This window comes from Cicer arietinum, chromosome 2, assembly GCF_000331145.2.
Source record: "Cicer arietinum cultivar CDC Frontier isolate Library 1 chromosome 2, Cicar.CDCFrontier_v2.0, whole genome shotgun sequence".
In the NCBI taxonomy this organism is placed as follows: Eukaryota; Viridiplantae; Streptophyta; class Magnoliopsida; order Fabales; family Fabaceae; genus Cicer; species Cicer arietinum.
Genome location: NC_021161.2, coordinates 44,272,548 through 44,296,758, shown reverse-complemented (window position 1 = coordinate 44,296,758; position 24,211 = coordinate 44,272,548). Strand labels below are relative to the sequence as shown.

The 24,211-nt window shown below is 29.7% G+C and overlaps 1 protein-coding gene and 1 pseudogene across 1 annotated transcript; one reads left to right on the top strand and one right to left on the bottom strand.

Moving 5' to 3' along the window:
* The first annotated feature begins 11,341 nt into the window (after positions 1-11,341).
* Positions 11,342-23,722, top strand: LOC101515100 (cucumisin-like; annotated as a pseudogene).
* On the bottom strand, positions 13,547-21,949 carry LOC140919304 (uncharacterized). The gene is made up of 3 exons (XM_073365135.1): positions 21,889-21,949; positions 20,431-21,569; positions 13,547-13,554 (listed from the first exon to the last, which is right to left on the bottom strand). The coding sequence occupies exons 2-3, from the start codon at positions 21,557-21,559 to the stop codon at positions 13,547-13,549; spliced, it is 1,137 nt and encodes a 378-aa protein (XP_073221236.1). The 5' UTR covers positions 21,560-21,569; positions 21,889-21,949.
* Positions 23,723-24,211: the final 489 nt, after the last annotated feature.

Here is a 24,211-nt window from a genome sequence, read left to right as displayed (position 1 = left end):
TTAGATCGGACGGTTCAAATGTAAATTTAAATTCAATATTTTAAATTATAAAATTGTGCATCTTTTTAAACTGTTTAATCAAAATCGAACTGTCACAATGTCTTCAAATGAGTGATTGCAAGCTTCTCTTGGAATCTAAATTCTTGCTAGCACGCAGCGAGTGTGTACCACTAACAATGCATCGTATGCAAAAAGTTTGTTATGAACCATTGTTGAGAAATGAAGCAATTCAACCACGTCTTTATGACACTAAATAAAATATTTGTGATGACCCATTTGTGTTTGCATCACAAGCTAAAAAGGTGTTTTATATATATGATGAAATAGATATATATCTTATGACATTAAATAAGATATATATCTATTTCATGACACAGCATTTTATTTGTTAATTTATATATATATATATATATATATATATATATATAGTTTGGTTTTTAAAATTTTTTAACAACCAAATGACAATTTCATACATGGATCGATGATGACAATGTTAAAGCAAATTCACTGCAAAATAAAGAGCTAGAATTAATAATCAACAAGAATAATAACCACTTCAGAAACCATTGAGTAAGTTGGAAAGAGATAAGATTCTCTATTAACCTTAATAGCAAAGTGTGTAAAAGAACTACTTTTTTTTTTATAAGCCGTAAAAGAACTACTTGATACTAATAGAAGTACATAGCTATTAATCATGCCATAACATAGTGGGTATAATTATAGATAGAGGCAAAAAAACAAAGCAATATCAATCTAAGACCACCTATGGTCATATTTCAGAGTCACTATTCTATAAAAATTCTACTATAATAAAATAAAATATTAATAATTAAATAATATTTAGTGGAATAGGTTTAATTAATTGTAGTATTTAGTACGTCAACTTAAATAAAGTGATTGGACTAAAATAACTAATCAACTTCATTTAATGACAAATCATCTAAAATAATTTAAATTTTAGTTGAAATAATCATAGTCCACACTTTTTATTAAAAATAGAAATGGCGTAGAAGAAAAAATACATGAAATTAAATATCTAATGACACCAAAATTGAGAATTGTAATTGATTGGAAATAACGTAATGTGTTATAGAAGCTCAACGTTTATATTAGTACCATCTTGGTAATAAGGTAACAGACAATTGGGGTTTTATTAAGTTTTGGCGGAGGAATTCCTAAGTATGAAGAACTGTGAGTCAACTTTGCGAGTAGGATAAACATGATAAAAATTAAAAGAAATAAGCACTTTGTTAAAAGCAAAAGTCACTATATAAGTTCAATATCGCATGTGTGCAATTTTACTTTGAAATGCATTACTTATAGATGGAGAAGGGAATGGTAAGTTGAATGTGTCTATGCATTACTTTAAAATGCCTTACTCAGCCTGACAAAAGTTAAAGTCTCCTAATATTGCCAAAAATACGGTTTGATATAGATGTATCACAATGTCAAAATAATTTCACACTTTAGAAATCAACGAAATTATTGAATTTAATAAATTATTATAAAGACAAATTATTTAAAAGAATCTGAATTTAATTATATAACTGTAATAATTTTTAAAAGAATTTTATTTAATTTTTGATCAAAATCAGAACCGGAGGATTATTAAAAATCACTCTGGATTACTATAATGTGTGAATCAAATAACTTTGTACCATTTTAGTTTTAGTTTAGCTTCAATTGCACTTATATTATACAGTGATGTCTTCTTTATCACTATTTTTCTTTCACTTTGCCCTAATTATAGAAAAGCTTCATAATATTCTTTTTAAAATTTTGTTGACTCCTAATTATATAACAGTGTTCTCAAATCCATTTTATTACCACCTACATTTATGATAACTTGTTTGGAATCATTTGTAATGATCAAAGATAATATATATATATATATATATGCTAGATTATTAGGCCAAATTACAATATTTAGTATAATTATTTTTTATTTTAATTAAAAGAAAAACCCCAAAAGTTAAGAGGAAGCTGCTTGTGTGCCATATAAATGAAAAAAAAACACCACTTTGTTAAAAGAAAAAACCACTAACAGTTAATATTAATAGTATTACTTAAAGATAAAGAAGAGATTGATATGTATGCATTATTACTCGGTAAGCATTGCATGTAATAATATTGCCATTGTTACGAGAGCTGTAAGTATATAATGCAAATGTTGATCGTCTTTCGTCCTTTAATTGTTCATATGACTTTTTCATTTACTTTAAACATATTTTCAAAATATTAGTGGTCGTGTGTCACTCCACTCATTGGTCGTGATTACACTTACTATATATTGTTACAACATCTTCATTCAATATTTCTAAAAGTAATCAAACAGAATCTTAAGGTAGTTGTCATATTCTTAATTATTTCATAATTAAATACATAATATCTTACTAATGCTTAGTCAACCATAATCATGCTATCTTACTAAAAAAACATAATCATGTTCCTCGATACCTTATCAATTAGTGTAAAACCAGAATGCAAACAAAATATTTTAAACGTCCATTTTGATTTTTTAGGTTTCTATTTCATGTATCTAAACAATGAATGTTTTGAAATTACAGCAAAAAGAAAAATTAAAATTTACTTCACATTATTTTTTTAATAATATGTTCTTTAAATAAATTGGTAAAAAAATTAAGTAAACAATTCTTTAATAAAATGATTGATTAAACTTGCAAAATACAATATATAATCCTTTTTTTGGGACTTATAATATAAGATCTTTTGCCTAGTAAAATGATAAGGTTAGTTAGTGTGGGTTAGAAAAAATCTACTGTTCATTAGGAAATATGAAATCGTCATCTTAAAGAAGGATTATATATAATATAAGAGGTACTTTAGCAAATTCTAAACTAAGATTTTTTGTGTGATTGAATAAAATCCAATAAAAGGGAAAATGAACAGAGAAAAAGAAATGATATTTTATTAACCAATCTTATTGATGCAATTATTACATGATATAGACTTCATTTATTACAAAATGATTGGTGCTAAAATAGAAGAGATAGAAATTGTTTTAAGACTTTATATCTCTAGACGGAGGGTGACGGCAACATGGCCACGTACTACATGCAACTGGTTCGCACATTGAACCACCAAAATCACAACATGGTGGTATATCTGCATTAACAACCATAGCACCTGCAATGATTAAAAGTAACGCTATTAACTTCATTAACATTTTTGACATATTTTCCATAATAGCAAGGATTGGTCTTCACAGAAAATCAAATTGTGTATCTTACCATACAATTAAACAGTATGTACTTATTTATAAGCAAAGAGATAATCTTCAAAATATCATAATCCAGAATTCTTTGACATTAATAATGTCCAAACCTTATTTGTTTAGTTATATATTAAGTATCTTTTTTTAATCTTTTGACTGACTTTCTAATACTTTTTATTTTACCAAGCGATAATTTTTTAAAAAAATATTCATTTTGGATAATTTTTCTTTCTTCATTAATTTTACCTATTACATATTTACCTATACCTATAAATAAAATATTATAAATATTTATTATTATAAAATGTTGGCTCAATGAAATAGATAAAAGACCGCATGAAGGTTTTTTGCGTATAAAAAATTATGAGAAAAACTATAAAATAAATAATATATAAAATTTTAATTATACTGCATTTTATTTTGCATAAATTACACAATAATATAATAGAATAACTTTCAATTAATTTTGTATCCTAATGAAAATCATCATCCAACTATTATATTAGATATAAAATTGAGATTGTATATAAATTAATATTTAAAATCTAACGTAATATGTGCATATGTTAAAGATAATCAAACGCAATAATTCTTTTGAAAAGGTAATATAATTTACAATTAACACATTAATTAAATGAAAAGTTTAGTTGTAAAATACATATATGGTAGAGAGAATATCATCAATATTCTGATAGAGATATAATATTTTATATTACACAAACAATATATGATGTAAGCACTGAAAATTCTCTTAACTATTAAATAAATTAGAAATATGAGAACAACTTTAACAAGAATAATATATAATAAAAATATATTAGAACTTTTTTAACGTATATTATTTGATAATAAATTTGAATAGGTTAAATTAGCTTCTTGGCCTTGGATTAAGGCAAACAAATGCTAATTTTGGTTATCATTTTTATTCTTGGGGTTCTCAACTCAGAAGATTTTATGGATTTTCGTATCTTATAACATGTGTTTTGAGAGGTTAACACAATTTATTTTTAGATGTCTCTTAAAGGGATATATTTTCTTATGTTTGAGAGTATGATACGAATGTATTTTCAATTCTATTTATTTTTTGAGTAAAAAGAAATTCATTGCATTTCATCATTAATTAAATCTTTGATACAATAAAAACGTCTCCTAAAAATTACGAAGGTTACTCTGTAATAGAGATGATTAGAAAGAGTACGAGCCAACTATCAATAAAAGTGGAAGAAATGAAACTTTCATAATTTACATATAGTTAAATTACTACAACTGTAGAAGAAATCCAATTTTCATAGTTTACATATAATTAAATTTCTATAACTTGAAGAAAAGTACAATAATCATAATAATAATTTAGTTGTTTAGATGTTTAAGCTCACATCGAGTATCATAAAAACGGATAGGAGAGGAAACTCCATACCGGGAAGCAATCAAGCTTGCATATTTATACACCTAGCTAGCTACAATAATAGTGGCAATATTATATATATATATATGTGTGTGTGTGTGTGTGTCTGTTTATTAAGTATATGAATCAAACTTATATTTTTTATTTAATTATACTTTAGGTGAACTTGTTAGCATTAATATTATTAACATTTTTAGTTGACAATGGCTAATTTATACAAGTATAGTAGTACATTCGTCTCAATATATAAGACTTTGTTGACTAATCACAAAAATTAAAATATTAATTATAATATTAAATTTGTTGGGAGAAATTGTTTTACTAAATTGCCTATAAAGAGAGATTTAATTTATAGTTTTAGTGTAATATGTATTACAAATTGCAGAAAAGGCATATATATTAGAGTTACGTTTGTAAAATAAGTTTTGACATTTGTCATCCATGTTGAATTTCCTTCTTCAATGAAAGAGTTTGAAACTATCAATAGGGATTATACAAATACGAAAGCATTCAAATGGTTTTGAAAGCATATACCAAACCCATTTTTACCTTGAGCCTTAAAGGAAGCAAAATCATAGTTGCAGTAATTAAGAAATAAAAGCGGCAAAGAGAGTTGCATGAAAATGATTGGTCCAATGAGCTCACATAGACCAATATCCTTCCATCATAAAATGGAATGCGGGCACTCAATTTATGTTAGGTGTGTTTATTTATTTATTTTCAAACATATTATTTTTAATACTACTATAATTTGTCTTAAAATATAAAAAATTAAGTTTAATAAATTTAAATACTTTAAATACAAAATTATTTTAAGAACATTGACATATAAAATAAATACATTAATAATCCTACCAACTTTTTATAATAAAAAAGAATAATGATTATTTATAATAAGACATGAAGGTAGTAATTGGTTGTCTATTTTGATAGTTATCTACTTTTGTTGAGAATCTTCGAAATCTTGTGTTTTAACTGTGGAAGGAACTAGATTACTAGAATACTATGGGAAATGAAAGAGAAGAGTATATTTCGTGTGGTAAGTGTACTATTACATATATTTGAACTTCAAAATATATGATTTATACCATTTGCGCCTCATAGCATTCGTCTTAATTATGATCAACTATCTATGTATATAAAAAGGTAAATCTCATCAGCAATTTATATAGAACTGTACGATTTTGCATTCTAATATAAGATATGATGTGCGATCCAACAATTTTAATATTTATCGATTAAACTATAATTTAATAACATCAACTCTATTTTATAATATGTATAGTTGATCAATTTTTATTTATATTTTATTTTATAAGAGGATATAAATATCTTTAAAAACATAACTCATTGTTAGTCAATTCAAAATTATCTCAATACTATTTTAGAAACATATTATACAATAGAAATGTTCAACAACCAAGATTAATAATTAATATTGTTATAGTATTTTGTTAAAGGTAATAATATAATCGTCTATTTTTTTATCACTCAACTCTATTCTCCAAAGAAATAAAAAGTCAACCTTATTTCACATACCATCTGCTTCACGTTTTTAATATAGTTTGGCTTTTTGTAAAATAAATTAACCTTTTTTGTAAAATAAATTAACCTTATATCTCCTATATTATTATTATTATTGCATTATTATATCTATTTACTCTCCCTTGTAATTAATAATTAAAATAGAAATATCTATTGATTCTTTTTTTTTTCTCTCATCTCAATTTGTATTATTATTGAAGGTGCAAGCACGAGAAGGGGAGTTGAATTGTTTTTGACTAAGTCTAATTATTTTTGCTAATTTATTTAAAACTAGTTCGAATTTTGTGACTTATTTAGAATAAAAGTAGTAACAATCGGGTTAAGTGATCAGAGGCAGAAGTAAAACAAGAATTACAGAATTAAAGTGACACAAAAATTTATCCTAGTTCACTACCAATTTGGTAGTTACGTGGAGTTCCCTTACTAAGAAGAATTCAATCAACTAATTAAAAATATTAATTACACAACATCTGGCCCTACAAATTGATCTTCTCAAAACAACCTTAAACCTATAAATTTTTTTAGGAACACGAACACATTGACTCTACAAGCCAAGTATTCCCAACTCAACATGAAAACTTACATATTGCTTAAGGAACACGAAAGTCATTATCAGTCTGGGATACAAGAGTTTGGAACAAATTAGTTTGCCTATAACAAGCTAATTGTAACAATTACTCTTACACTAGAAAACACTTCAAAAATATTTCTTTTGAGAAAATGTTTTTCTAGACATTAACCTTATGAACGTTAATGACTAATGAAATTTTGTTCTTGTGAATTCTCTTATTTTTTTATTCAGTCTTGAGTATCTATTTATAGAATAGGTTGGAGTTTCTCCTTTGTCATTGCAAAATCTGAATCATATATTTGCAATTATAAATGTATCTTCTTGTGAATGTTTATTCTTGTAAACAATTCTTGATTATATCTTCTTGTAAATAATTAATATATTCTTCTAGATTCTGATCAACTCTTCTTGTAAATAATCCATATCTTCTTGTTGATAAATCTTCATCAAATCTTCTTGTAAATAATTCTTATCTTCTTGTAGATAAATCTTGATCAAATCTTCTCTTAAATAACTCATATCTTCTTGTAGATAAATCTTGATCAAATCTTCTTGTAAATAATACATATCTTTTTGTGATAAAACTTGATCAAATCTTCTTGTAAATAATACATATCATTTTGTGATAAATCTTGATCAAATATTCTTGTAAATAATTCATATATTCTTGTTGATAAGATTTTCATCATATCTTCTTCAAATCATGACCATATGTTCTTTTCAACTTGGTCAAAGATTTTCTTCAATTATATATCTAAATCAAATCTTATTTTAGATTGTTTTCAAAAACACAAATCTTCTTTCATACTCTTGCTTGATTTGAACTGGAATGGATTCAGATTGTTCTCGAATGGATTCAGATAAGTCCTCTTTTTATACTTAATTCTTTCAGTTTCAATTGTTGACTTTCCATCAGATTCATTGACTTTTTTGTTGGAGTGAGATATTGGGTTTATTGAATAATGATAGTTAGAGGCAGAATTACATGAATTAGAACTAATGGCATTTGGCAAATCACCTTGTTGAAACTTAAGAGTCAGTGCAACATTAGAAGATGCTTATTAGAAGCAACATTTGGATTGTGTTGCACCATTTTCATCAACATATTGTGAGCTTTGAATTAGTGATTTGAACAATCTCTTCAGAGTTAATTATACCTTGATATGAACTCTTCAGATGCATGTTAAGTTTGTGCACCTCAGAGACATGCAAGAATTTTAGAGGCATGCTTCAAATTCAATTTTCAGAAAGTCTTTAGAGGTTGTCTTTCAAACTTAGTTTCAGAGCCATTCTTCATAGGCAGTCATCAGACTCAAACATTAGACTCATACATCAGACCCAATCTTCGTAACCTTTAGAGCCACATTACTTTTAAAGGCATATATTCAAAGGCATACATATATACTTTGTGTTCCGCTGATCTCTTTCTCTAGTCACTTCCTCTGGTGACTTACCTCTGGTCGTTTCCTTTAGTACCTTCCTCTTATATTCTTCTTCTAATTTTTGAATACTTAATGAAGCCACTAAGACAAATTTATTGTTCTCATAAAATGCTTATATTAACATTAAAACTATAAGTGGAAAACCATTTTGGTTCCAATAATTATATCTATTTTCTCTCTCTTATTTTATATTATTATATCTAATTTTTCTCTCCTACTTTATATTTTTACAAATATTTACTCTCTTCACTAAGTTTATTATAATATATTTACTTTTTTTTAAAAGTCAAAGTTATATTAATAATTATTAAAATTATATTAAGAGTGATAATCGAATCCCTGATGGATCTCTTTTAACGCTCCGCTCTTCAAAATATTGAGAAAATTTTGATATCAACTTAACAAATAATTACGTTAACCAATAGTTGACCAGTAGCTAGAAGTTGAAATCTTAAAAGACTCCTATATAACATTTTTATCTGTTAAATGTCATTTATTTTATTATCAGGTGACAATTACGTCACAACCAATCAAACAAATACCGTTCTATTTTCAGCATGAGTTATTTATATACCAAAAGAAAACCTTGTTATTCTAATTTGAATATATTATATTATTTATCAATACCCTTTTGACAAAACTCACTACTAAAAAATCCTTTTATATGGACGTTTTTGGGAATGATATGCGACGGAATTTAAACACTTTTCTGATGAATTTCAAATGAAACAATAATAACTATCGACAGATTTTATATGGAGCAATTATGTTTGAAAAATATATGTTGTAAATTTAAATTAATATTAATTTAATATTTTAATTAATTTTTAAAATGACGTGACATTGAACCATTGTGATTTATATCATATGTAACAAAACTCTACAGATTGAGATCGTTCAATGCTCACCTTTTTTTTATAGGATAATTAAAATTTGATTCCAATAAATTACTTTACATTTTAGTTGTCTATGAATTGCCTTGCTCTATACTTATTTATTTCTCAAGAGTATTAATGTTTTCTCAAGGTTTTAACGAGTCGACTTATTCTTATTTTTATTTTTAATTAATTAGTTAAATTTTATTTTTTAACAATAAAATTAGTTTAAGATAATATTAAAATTTTAATTGTCTCAAACATCAATTCATTTAAAAAAAACAGATTGTAAGTGAGGAGAGAGGCCAACTTTTCATTTATTTTTATAAAAAAATATAAGATTGTGATGAATAAATAAAATATAATATATTTCATAAGTACTAAAATTAATTAAACCTTTTATTTTTTTTAACAATCAAAAAAATTATTCCAGTTAATTAAACATTTCCTTTATTTTAGTATAGTAATTCTTTTTTACTTTTATAAAAATAATAGAAAATACCAAAATGTAGCGGGAATGTTGTCGGTAGGTAGGGGTGGGAATAGGCCAGTCTATGCCAGGCTTTGAAAGGCCTGAGTCTGGCCTACGATTTATTTTTTAAGTCTAAGCCTGACCTACGATCTATCATAGGCTTTTTTTTCGGCCTGGCCTGACCTTTTTAAAAGTCTGGCCTGACCAGGAAGCCTATTTAAAAGCATATTTAAAATAATTTTTAAAAAATATGAAACAAACATCCTTTAAACCCTAAAAAATAATTTTTTGTGTCAAATAATAATTTTTTTTTTTTTTTCTGAAACAAACACACTCATTATTACATTTTAAACAAATATGGAAGACTACTTAATGATTGACTAATTGAACAGCTACCAAATATGAAATGACTACCAAATATGGAATGCTACCGAATATGGAACAACTACTGAATGTGGAATGCTTACTGAGTAATTGCTTAATTGATAAAATTTAAAATAAGAAATAATATTATTAATATAATAATAATAATAAATAATAGGCTAAATTGGTCCCTTAACTTAATTTCAGGTAACGTTTTAGTTCTTTATCTTTTTTTTTCCCTACTTGGTCCTTTATTTTAATTTTAAGTGACAATTTGATATTTTATGTTTTAAAATTTCAACAATGTTATCTTTTTTTATACAAAAATTCAAAAAAAAAAATTAATCAAAACTCATAAAATTAATTATGTTTTTCAATATAATACAAATTTCATCAAATTCGTAACGCAAATCTTCAAATAAACTCATATTTTCATACTTTATTTGATATGGTTATGAATAAAGGACTAAATTGGGAAGAAAAAAAAAGATAAAGGACTAAAACGTTACCTAAAATTAAGTTAAGGGACAACGGATGTAATTTAGCCTAAATAATATTAATAAATATTAAAATATATATAAGCCGGCCTGTCAGGTCTAATAGGCTTTTTTATAAGCCTGGGTCTGACCTATTTAAATAAATAGGCTTTAAAAATGGCCTAAGCCTAACCTTTTTATTAAATAGGCCAGACCAGGTCAGACCATAAGTAGGCCAGGCCATAGGCCTCTGACGGACGGCCTAGCCTATTCTCATCCCTATCGGTAGGTTAATGCACTCTTTTGTTAGAAAAATACTTAAATACATTTTGATCTATCTATTTTGTTTTAATTTAATTTTTAATTTTTTAATTTTAAAAATTGGAGTTTTAGTCCTTTAATTTTATAATTTTTGAAATTTATCAATTTGCTCAATTTTTATGAAATGACATTCTCATTTATGATGTGAGATTACTAATTAGATAAAAATAAGGCCCCATTGATCATCATTTAATTCCATTTCTTAGCCTTACCCTTATTTATTGTACCACTACGTGCCTAAAAATGTAATAGAATAATTTAACCTGTTTGCAGTTTGTTGTAGCAAATAATTGTAATGGAGCAATGAAGATGTTTCATCCTTTAGGCTATTTCCAGTGTACACAATATAAATCTACATTTTTAATTGAACATATTTATCATTAAAATTATAAATGCCCTAGCCAAATTAATCCACTAAAAACATGAACCATGAAAATTTCATAAGGAGATGGTGAAGTTTATTTGCCTTTAGGTCATCATCTTGAAAAGATGAGTAACATTTCACAAAAAGTGAAATAATGAGGAGAAGCAAGAAACCAATAGAAGACCGACCGTCCATTGTCAAGCTAGTAATGACACAACAAAAAATGGTTATTAGTAATTATTTAATTCCATTTCATGACTGATTAATACCCATTTGATGATGCGATTGCAGATGGTGTTGATATCTTATCTGTCTCGATTGGAAAAGATTCAACAAATAATATCTACTTTAGAGATGCATTGTCAATTGGATCTTTCCATGCTATGAGACATGGAGTTCTAACAGTACTTTCTGCTGGGAACAAAGGTCCACATCCTAAATCCGTGCAAAATTTTCAACCTTGGGCAATTTCTGTAGCAGCAAGCACCTTAGATAGGAAGTTTGTTACTATTGTCAAATTAGGAGATAATAGAACTTTTGAGGTAATTTATGTTTTTCTAATTTCCTATGATTTGTCATAGTTAATGACTTCAAAATATAAAATTTCTCATTTCTTGATATTCTCTTTTTATGTATATGTCAATAACCATTTATTTCATGTTTAGGGTATTTCCTTGAACACATTTGACCTTCAAGGAAAACAATATCCTCTTATCTTTGGTAGAGATGCAGCAAATACTGGCGTGGATAAACACTTATCCAGGTTAAAATAAGTAAAGGGAAAATGTTTTGAGTCTCTTTAACTCATTACAATTCAACTTTAGTATTAAAAATGAACTTTAAATTATTAATAATCATGTGAGGTATAAAACTGACATTATTCAAAAATTGTAGGAATTGCTCAATGAACTCGTTGGATGATAAGTTGGTAAAGGGTAACATTGTTGTATGTGAAGGAAGACTAGGAGCCCCATAAGCCTTTAGAGCTGGTGCTGTGGGTGTCTTAATACAAGGTCAAACTTCTATGGATAATGCATTCTCTTTTCCCTTACCTGCTTGTTACCTTCTATCAAAGGATGTGGCCAAAATACGTAAATATATGCACTCTACAAGGTATGAAGTGGAAGTTTCACATACATTTACAATAATTCAGACAACTTCACTTATCTAAAGTTTATTGTATTTATCAATTTATAGATTTCCATCTGCAACCATCTTCAAGACCAATGAATTAAAAGATACTATGGCTCCCATAGTTGCCTCTTTCTCTGCTAGGGGTCCAAACAACGCTACACCTGAGATTCTCAAGGTTATATTTTTATGAATTAATAAATTAAATACACCTCTATTTATTTAAACAATATTTTTGTTAAACTTTTTTGTTTAATGTTGTAGCCGGACTTAGCTGCTCCTGGAGTAGATATTCTAGCTACTTGGCCTCCAATTTCTCCAATTAATGAAATTCTTGGTGAGCACAAAAAATTGGAGTTCAACATTTTATCCGGAACTTCAATGTCTTGTCCACATGTGTCTGGTGCAGCAGCGTACATCAAATCATTTCATCCGACATGGTCGCCTGCTGCTATCCGTTCTGCCCTAATGACAACAGGTAATTAACAAAAGTTTATAGTCTCTAACTTCGATCAATATTTCAATCTTTTAAATAAAACTAAACTTGCTTAATTTTAACTAATATTTGCAAAGAGTTATCTTTGATGAAAGATTACCCTTTGGTTACGGACACTTCACTTCATTTTAATACATTCACAGTTATATGTATGTTTTATATTTTTTTATTGTACACAGACATATATATATTATTAATGTATAGTATTAAACTCATTTTGTCAAGTACGAAACAATACATAATAAATAAATAAATAAATAAAATAAAATAAAATAGATAAAGCTTTAAAGTTGACAAAAAGAAAATATTTTGTCTATTTTATTGTCTAGTTATTTAATTAATGAAAACAAATATAATGAATTACTTACAAGTGATTTTAACAGTTGTAAAAAAAAAATTGACCGATCGCTCAAAACTGTTTAGTTATTCTTTCAAAAATAATTTACATATTAAAGTCGACATGCAGTGCGTGTCTACTCATAATGAGATGATATAGTTCAAGTTTATTTTATTTGAGCTGAAATTAATTTACTTTACATGTTTTGAACTAATATAAATATATTTGTGTTGCAGCTAAACAGATGAGTTCAATAAATAACAATGACGCAGAATTTGCTTATGGAACTGGTCAAATTGACCTTGTCAAGGCAGTAAATCATGGTTTAATATATGACGCCAGTGAAACTGACTACATAACATTTTTATGTGGACAAGGTGTCAATGGAACAGTTTTACAACAAATCACCGAGGATGAAAACAATTGCTCTAAGACATCGACGACAAGGGATTTAAATTATCCTTCATTTCACTACGCGAAAAAACGCATTTTACAGCGCTTTTTTTAAGCCATTTACAGCGCTTTTTCAAAAAAATAAGCGATGTGGAATCGAGCGCTGTAAATGATACAACAACGCTTTTAAAAAAGTGCTATAAAACATATAAATATAACGCGCGCTTGTTATGCACATTTTACAGCGCTTCTTCAAAAAAGCGATGTCATATGCACCCCATTATATGAGTTATGGGTCTGCTTTTAGAGCGCTTTTTAACACAAGCGCTGTAAAATGTACACCCATAATTTTCATATTATGGGTCTGCATTTTACAGCGCTTTCTCAAGAAAGCGCTGTAAAATCCCCACCCATAATTTCATATTATGGGTGTGCATTTTACAGCGCTTTTGTTGTACATTTTACAGCGCTTTCGCAGGAAAGCGCTGTAAAATGTGCACCATTAAAGCGCTTTACAACAACATTTTACAGCGCTTTTTAAAAAAAGCGTTGTAAAATGTGTGTGTTTTTTTTTTAAACGCTGTAAATTAATTATTTGAAATGAAAAGCGCTTTTTAGCTTTTTATGGCATTTTTTTTAAAAAGTGCTGTCTTTTATCTTTGTATCCAAAATTATTTTGATTCAAAATCACTTCACAATCAGTGCACACAACAACAAAACATATTCAAATACCATAAGCAGTTCACACAATCAGTAGAACAGAAATCAGAACTCTGTAACTTTATGGGCAACGGTGCAGTTGGTTCGAAAGCAACCGTAGGCGATACTTTGACATGGCCCGCGGGGATCGGAATATTGTGCAATACTTCTCCCGAAGTATTGTGCAATATTCCTTTTCCCACCTTCCGTTGAGTCGGCGAGGACAAGTATAGGACACATGTAGTGACACCCTACATCAATAGTTAAAACATAAGTACAGTTAATATATAAGTTTGTTTAATACATAAGTAATTACATAAGCAAGTAAGTAGTAAGTAATTAATTACCTCGGGAATACTCTTCAAACCGACGTTGCAACTCCCGGTTTCACTCTCCATTTGTATTTCAGGTTGGAGCTGAACCGGAAGTTGCTTGTCTTTATTCGTATTCACCAAGAGTGCCACTTGCTCCGATAAGATTCTGAGCTTCTCTAATACTTCCTCGTTGGAAGGTTTTTGGCGCTTCTCTTGAGGAAAAAAGCTTTTGGGAGTTACGCCAAATCCTTTCCCCCTCACTCGACCGGAATACTCAGGGACATTAAACACTTTCCCAAGAATGTCCCTGCACGTATCCTTGTTGCCCTCTTGAGTTTCAGAACTTTGTTCAATAGTTTCCTAAAATACATGTAACATTAAAAAGATAAGTTCAATAGCATTTTTAAAATACAATATTAAAAAATATTAAAGTGATAATATACTTACACAAAGTTCTACAACTTTCTTGACATTTTCATTATCAACCACTCCTTCTTTGTTAACACGCGCTTCCTTCCATAAGATATGACGACCCAAGGGTTGATCGGCTTGGGTGTCTTTTCTCTATTCGTTAAAATCATAAACAAAATAATACAAATTAGTTACACACTATAGTTTATAATACAAATTACAAGTGATGTTTAATTACTTACAATTTTTTGTTCAAGGCGTGCATATCCCATACGTGATTTCTTGTATGGGTGTTTTGGGTTGCTTGCCCGTTCGCGATTTGCCTTACTAATATTCTATATAAAAAAAAAATAGCAATTGTGTAAAAATTTAAAATACGCTACGAATATGAATAATAAAACACAAATGCTAATAAATTAATCACTTACGACAAACGCCGGGTCAGAACGTTTGGAAACAAATGCACTCCATTCATCCTTTGATATATAATGTTGATATATCTTTGGAGGTTCAGCATTTGTGTTTCCTTCTCTATCTTTTAGATAGAAATTTGAGAGATGGGATCTAAATCCACGATGGATTTTCCCAGCAACTCTCAAAACATATGACTTTCGTTCCTCATCAAGAACAAAAGTGGTCTGCAATGAAAACAATTATAAGTAATGTATTTTACAGAAAAAAAATTATAAATGACAAAAGAGTAGATCAAAATATTTACTTGAATGTCATTCCAGATGATATCTTTGGCATCCTTCAACGCCTTATCTCTCCAGTTGTCTATTGTTATTGGGACATTTTGACGAACAACAGCCCCAATGTAGCTTACAAACATGGAGCTGTTGGGGTCAACTGGCTGACCACTCTCGTTCCAGCCAACCTAATAAACTCATATAGTAAGTACATGCCCTAAACCCTAAAAAAAGATAAAAAAACACACAGCAAACAGAGTATATATAGTATACCTCAAATTTAATGCCACTGCTCCGTGCTTTAATCACCCTTTGCATGATAGTTGCACCACGTTTGACTTCTTTTTCGTAAGTCTTAGAGGTGCCAACTTCTTCATTTTGAACTTCTAAATCTTTGTTTGTATCCATTTAACTACAACAAGTTCAACATGCACTTTAGTATAACATCAACAAGCTCAACATGGATCATGCATTATTATAAACAAACTCAACATGTATCAGTATATCTTAAAAAAGCTCAACATGCATTCTAATGATTACAAAAATTTAATAACATCAATACCTGAATAATGATGGTTCGAAGAAAGACGAAATGCAAAGAAAAGAGGGTTTGCAGAAAGTTCACAGAAATATGGTTCACAGAAATACGGTTTGAAGAAATACGTAATGAGGGTTACGTATTTCAATGAAAATATATTGTGTGAAATGGGAGAGATGATCTTGGATGGAAATAAGGTTCGAAATGAAGGAGATGATCGTGGAAATAAGGTTCGTAAAGGACGGGATGATAGGGTTTGCAAAAGAAGAGAAGAAATGAAGGTTGAGATGAAGGTTACGTAATGAAGAGGAAACTGAAGAGGTAACTGTTATATATACGTAACACTTTTACAGCGCTTTTTATAAGCCTTTTACAGCGCTTATTTTGTAAAGCGCTCTAAAAGGCTTCTTTAGTTAAATTTTTAAAAGGCTCTTTTACAGCGCTTTTTTCAAATAAGCGCTGTAAAAGACCTCCGTGTGTTATTATGTTATTTGAATGCCTTTTACAGCGCTTTTTTCAAATAAGCGCTGTAAAAGACCTCCGTGTGTTATTATGTTATTTGAATGCCTTTTACAGCGCTTTTTTCAAATAAGCGCTGTAAAAGACCTCCGTGTGTTATTATGTTATATGAATGCCTTTTACAGCGCTTTCACACATAAGCGCTCTAAAAGGCTTCTTTAGTTAAATTTTTAAAAGGCTCTTTTACAGCGCTTTTTTCAAATAAGCGCTGTAAAAGACCTCCGTGTGTTATTATGTTATATGAATGCCTTTTACAGCGCTTTCACACATAAGCGCTCTAAAAGGCTTCTTTAGTTAAATTTTTAAAAGGCTCTTTTACAGCGCTTTTTTCAAATAAGCGCTGTAAAAGACCTCCGTGTGTTATTATGTTATTTGAATGCCTTTTACAGCGCTTTTACACATAAGCGCTCTAAAATGTCTCTTTATGTTAATTTTAAGAGGCTCTTTTACAGCGCTTTTCCCAAATAAGCGCTGTAAAAGACCTCCGTGTGTTATTATGTTATATGAATGTTTTTTAAAGCCTTTTACAGCGCTTTTCCACATAAGCGCTCTAAAATGTCTCTTTATGTTAATTTTAAAAGGCTCTTTTACAGCGCTTTTTCCAAATAAGCGCTGTAAAAGGCCTTATTGTTTTTGTGTTTTGTTATGTTATGTTATTTTTTAAACAAGCTCAACATGCATGCAAAACCCACATAGTAGTAACTGGTCACCACAAAAATCCCTTCCTCTTCACCAAACTCTTCTCCTTTTATGCATCTTCTTCACAAACATCAAAGCTTACTCTTTCACAATTCAATCTCCACCTCAACACCCTTTTTATCTCTTTACATTCTCTTTCCTTCTTAAATCGAAACTTAATTGGTATTCAGGATCATTGCCATGTTGCGAAAAATGGGTTTGTGTCTGGTGTTTTTGGGGATTCCCATGATGCGTACAAGGTGTTTGAAGAAATGGGTTTGTGTCTGATGTTTTTTGGATTCCCATGATGCGTACAAGGTGTTTGAAGAAATGGGTTTGTGTCTGATGTTTTTTGGATTCCCATGATGCGTACAAGGTGTTTGAAGAAATTAGGTGTCTGATGAATATTATTTTTAAAGCTTTTTTACAGCGCTTTGTCAAATAAGCGCTGTAAAATGTCTTTTTTACTCACTTTCAAAAGAGTCGTTTACAGCGCTTTGTGTGAAAAGCGCTGTAAAAGGTATAAAACACTCATTATTTTATTTTTAAAAGGATCTTTTACAGCGCTTTTTAAGATAAGCGCTGTAAAATGTCTCTTTATTTTATTTTTGTGTTTGGTTTATTTGGGTTGGGATGACATTAAAAACATTTTTATCATTGTTTATTGGATTAAAAATATTGTTATCATTGTCTTTATCACAATACTTTAGGAGATGATGAATTATTAGAAATGAGTATTCTGAAGAATCTATATATATATATGCACTGAGCAAAAGAGAATCTCTCTATTCAGTTCAGTTCAGTTCATGTAAATTACTAATTTATATTCAGTTCAGTTCATGTAAATCAAGCTAAATATAAAACACTCATTGTTACATGAACTTGGTATAAAACACTCAAATCAAGCTAAATATAAGCAGAAAATAAATTAATCAGAAAATAAATTAATCAGAACTTAGTATAAAACACTCAATTCAGATTACATGCATATTTACAATAACACAGTTCAGATTACATGCATAGCTTATATAAAACAATTAAACATATATATACATTAAGATGCCCTTCTTCTTTTCCTGGTGACATTCACATTTGTTTGTCCATTTACAATACGAAACGATGGATTAATCCAAATTCCCTCATCATGATCATCTCTAAGATATAAACCATCATCAGTTGAATCAATTTCATGTGGTTGTTGTGATGTTGCAAATAAAAGATCATTACCAACATCTTCATCATTATTGTTATCATCACTTATTTTATTGGTCGATAGGACAACAGACCATTTATCATTAGAAGGATCAGTGACATAAAACACTTGTTGAGCTTGCGACGCTAAAATAAAAGGCTCGTCTTTGTATCCCACCCTATTAAAATCGACAAGCAAGAATCCTGACTCATCAATCCGAACGCCATTATTATTATCGACCCACTTGCAACCAAATATGGGAACACGAAACATTGTGTAGTCTAACTCCCATATGCGCTCGATAACCCCAAAATATGATAGATTTGCATATATTGGGTTTTTGTCTTTTGCACTTGAGACATGCATCGCTTCAGCTACGAGAGTGACTCCACTATTTTGCATAGTGGTCTGATCATCTTGTTCTTTGGTATAAAATGTGTAGCCGTTAATAACATAACCAGTGTAAGAAAAGACATGTAAGCTCGGACCATTTGCTAGCCACCTCAATCTATTTGAAATTGATCCGGGGTCTATATCAAATTTTGACATTATGTGATTTTTTAACCATGTTACAAAACTTCGATTGTGCTCTCGAGTTATCCAATTTTGATTCCTATTCATGTTCAAACGAGATAACTGATCAATGTGTATTGTAACATACGGTTGAACCTCATCATCATTGTGCAGAACATACAATTGTGCCTGCTCCCATTCTGTCCTTGATATAGTCAGTAGTCTCCTTCCAGTTATCCCTTCTCCTGATAGTCTTCCCGAATGACGAGACATGGGAAGCCCTATGGATTCAACATTGGACAGATATTCAGTACAAAATTCAGCAGCCTCTTCAACAATGTATCGTTCAGCAATACAACCTTCTGGTCGACTTCTACTTTTTACGTACCCTTTTAATATTTTCATATATCGTTCTATCGGATACATCCATCTCATATAAGCTGGCCCACAAAGTTGTGTCTCCTTAACCAGATGAACAGTAAGGTGAACCATTATATCAAAAAACGATGGTGGGAAATACATTTCAAGCTCACACAAAGTAACAACAATTTCCCTCTGCAATGTCGGTAATTTCTGAGGGTCGATCACTTTACTACAAATTTCCCTGAAGAAGAAACATAATCTAGTTAAGGCTAGTCGAACTTTTTCAGGTAAAATGGAACGTATACCTATTGGTAGCAAATGCTCCATTATAATATGACAATCATGGGTCTTCAAACCTTTTAACTTGAGGTCTTTCATACAAACCAAATTTTTAATGTTCGAAGAGTATCCTTCTGGAACTTTAACTTCGTGTAGAAATTTACATAAAACAATTTTTTCCTTTCTAGATAGAGTATGAGCGGCTGGAGGTAGATATGTGCGATTTCCTTTCTTTACTGGAGCCAGTTCATTTCTTATTCCCATATCGACCAAGTCCAATCTTGCATTGACGCCATCTTTAGACTTTCCTGGAACATTGAGTAACGTACCAATAACACTTTCAAATACATTTTTTTCAATATGCATCACATCGAGGAAATGTCTTACATACAATGACTTCCAATATGGCAATTCAAAGAAAATTGACTTTTTCTTCCACCCAGTTTTCACCAGCTCTCCCGCAAAAGGTTTGCCAAATTTATTGGTCAAACCTTGTACTTTTTCAAGTATTTGATATCCAGTCGGTGCTAAAGGAGCTTTACCTTCCTCTGATTTTCCATTGAATGCATTTCTCCACCCACGATACTGATGACTATAAGGTAAAAATCTACGATGTCCAAGAAACACATTCTTCTTACAATGTTTCAACCGCATCCAATTTGTACTCTCTTCACATATAGGACATGCACACTGACCTTTAATGCTATATCCTGATAAATTACCATATGCTGGAAAATCATTAATTATGCCGAACAACATAACCCTTAAATTGAAACATTCTTTCTTATACCCATCATAAACTTCCACACCTGTCTCCCACATACTTTTTAAATTTTCGATTAGAGGAGTCAAGTATACGTCGATATCATTCCCCGGTTGTTTGGGTCCAGAAATTAACAGAGACAACATCATAAACTTACGCTTCATACATAACCATGGAGGTAGGTTATATATTACCAAAATCACAGGCCACGTGCTATGTGAGATGCTTTGAAGACCATGTGGATTCATTCCATCAGTAGAAAGTGCAAGTCTTAGATTTCTTGACTCTATCCCGAATTCAGGATACTCGTGATCAATTTTTGCCCATTGTGGGGAATCTGCAGGGTGTCGAAACATTCCATCTCTAATTCTTTCATCTGCATGCCATGTCAAGTGTTTTGAATCTTCTTCACTGCGATACATGCGCCTAAATCTTGGTATTATAGGAAAATACCACACGACTTTTGCTGGAGTAGATTCTTTCTTCTTATATCGAGAGACATTGCATTTCGGACACGCCTTAAGTAGTTCATATTCGTTTCGAAATAAAATGCAATCGTTAGGACACGCATGAATCCTTTCGTAACTCATTCCAATAGAACACAAAATCCGTTTAGCCTCGTAGGTTCGACTGGGAAGTTCATTATCATCTGGCAACATATCTTTTATGAGTGTTAATAATTCCGTAAAGCTTTTATCAGACCATCCATTACTCGCTTTTAAGTTGTACAACTTTAATATCGCTGACAGTCTTGTGAATTTAGTACAACCATTATATAATTCTTTCTCTGCATCACTCAACAAACTTTCAAACATTTTAGGACAATCTCGAAGATCTTCTTCAACTGCTTTTGCAATCTCATCAACTCGGTCCGGCTCATATGTATCTGTATCGAAATCAGTTGAAGCATATGTAGAACTATTCTCAAAATTAATGTTTCCTTTTTTTTTCTCACCATGTCTTATCCAACATGTGTAGCTTTGATCAATTCCATTACATACTAGATGTCCTTCTAATTCATCTTCTCTAACACGTTTTCCAAAACAACATTTTAAACAAGGACAAACTACTCTATTTGGATCTTTTGCATTCTTCACTGCAAACTCAACAAACTCCTTCACTCCAATTTCATACTCTTTTGACAATCGATTGGCTGAAATCCATTTCCTATCCATATTATACCACCTATATAAATGCAGTAACAAAAATAATAAGCTTTCAAAACATATCAACAAGTTTCAAAAAGAAACCAATATCAACTAACAATTTCAAAACAGAACAGATCATGTGGTATGAGTTTTTGACAATTTTTGACAATTTCAAAACAGAACAGATCATGTGGTATGAGTTTTTGACAATTTTTGACAATTTCAAAACAGAACAGATCATGTGGTATGAGTTTTTGACAATTTTTGACAATTTCAAAACAGAACAGATCATGTGGTATGAGTTTTTGACAATTTTTGACAATTTCAAAACATAACAGATCATGTGTAAAAAATACCTTAGACAACGTAGATGGCCGCACAGTACGTAGAGGATATTAGGGTTCGCAACGTATATAATTATTTGAAAGATGTATTTTACAGCGCTTGTGAAAAAAGCGCTGTAATAGGTAGTTAAATTCAATGAAAGCGCATGTGTTTTACAGCGCTTGTGAAAAAAGCGCTGTAATAGGTAGTTAAATTCAATGAAAGCGCATATATTTTACAGCGCTTGTGAAAAAAGCGCTGTATTAGGTAGTTCAAATATTTGGAAGCGCATGTGTTTACAGCAGCTTGTGAAAAAAGCGTTGTAACTGATACGCGAAAGCGCTTCCTTTTACAGCGCTGTTTTGACAAGCGCTGTAAAAGCCTTATAACGTTATGCGCAAACGTTATATGACCTACTACAGCGCTTGTCATCAAAAGCGCTGTAAAAGGTTCCGTTATTTTTAAAATATGATTACAACAGCGCTTGTGTTTAGCAAGCGCTGTAAAATGGGCGCTGTTAAATGTCATTTTTGGCGTAGTGCTTTCCATCAAAGCTCCACGCCCAAAGCATCATGTAAGTGGAAGCTTCAAAAGGATTGTTACAAATGTTGGCTTGCCAATGTCTACATATAGAGCAATTGTGATAACTCCTAAAGGACCCAATATTTCTGTAAAGCCTAATGTTTTGTCCTTCACTTCACGAGGAGAAAACCAGACATATGTTCTCACTATAGAAGGATCAATGAAGGAATCTATTGGTTCAGCATCTTTGGTTTGGGATGATGGTAATATTCAAGTGAGGAGCCCAATCATTGTTTTTGATGAAATAGCAGAGAAAGACAAAGGCACCAATTTATGTTGTATAAATTTCATATACATTGTAATTTTTAATTTACTATTTTATAATATTATTGAATAAATTATATACTTTTGTGGAAATGAAAATTAAATTGTATACTTGTTAAAAATATATGAAATCCTATATCTTTATCTTGTTCTTAAGTCATGATCATACTCATAATCTTTGTTTGGCCCACATCTAACATTTCATATAAAAACACAAATATTAGCAATACAACACTTTAGTGACTAAGCAATGCAATTCTTGTAAAAAAAAAAAACTAAGCAATGCAATTCAGTCAACTCAGCCACTAAGAACCCATCTTTCATCTTCCATATCATCATCCCCACCTCCACACACCTTTCAAAAGTTTAAATTACGAGAAAAATAAATGCTTGTGCAAGATATACAGGCCCACGTAGTCTTATTCATTTAAGTTGGTTACTTGGAGTCCATCTTATTATTAAGTTTACTTGACTCAATATTTTTAACATACTGCAAGGATTCTAAGCATACCTTAGATTTGGGACCTGTTTGTTATATAGATTAGAAAAATGATATTTGTTAAATTTTTTTAAAAAATTATAAGAGTTATTTTAGATGTATTTATTATTGATTAATATATGATTATGTTTGACACTCAGTAATCTAAATATTAATCGTTAAAAAAATATACCTCTTGAAAAATATATTTATGAGGCTACAAAAAACTTTTCAAGCATTTATTAGATGTTTTTAAAATTTTATTTTATAAAAAATATTGTACCACAGATATGAATTACTTAAATAAGGTTTTTTTATAAGAAGCTATATCAGCTTCGTTTAAATTAATTTTTTTGTAAAAAGATAATTCCTTTTAAAAATTATATCAAAAAGATAAATTATTTTTTTAATAATATGTTGTTCTCTGTAAAAATTGGTAAAAAATTAAATAAACAATTCTTTAATAAAATGATTGATTATACTTGCAAAATACAATATATAACCTCTTTTATGGGACTTCAGATATAAGATCTTTTGCCTAGTAAAATGATAAGCTTAATTAGTTAGTGTAGGTTAGAAAAAATCTATTGTTGATAGGAAATATGAAATCGTCATCTTAAAGAAGGATAATATATAGTAGGGGTGTTAAAAAATTCAAAAATTGAATCAAACTGTAAAACTAAATTGAACCGAACTGTTTTTGAACTGAACTGATTTATAAAATTAAGAACAAAACTGTTTTCGAACTAATTTTTTAAAACTAGAACTGAATCGAACTACTTTTCATTTTAAAAAACCGAACGGAATCGGTTTTTAGTTTAAAAAACTGAACCGATCCGGTTTTTTGTTTGAAAAAACTAGAACCGAAATTTTTTTTTAGAAGTAATTAAGAGTAATTATGTAAAATTTGATTTACAAACCAGTTTGGGTCAGTTTAAAAATAAATCAATTCACCAATTTATAAACCAATTTGGTTCGATTTTTTGAACTGAAAATCAGTTCGGTTCAATTTTTTCAAACTGAAAATCGGT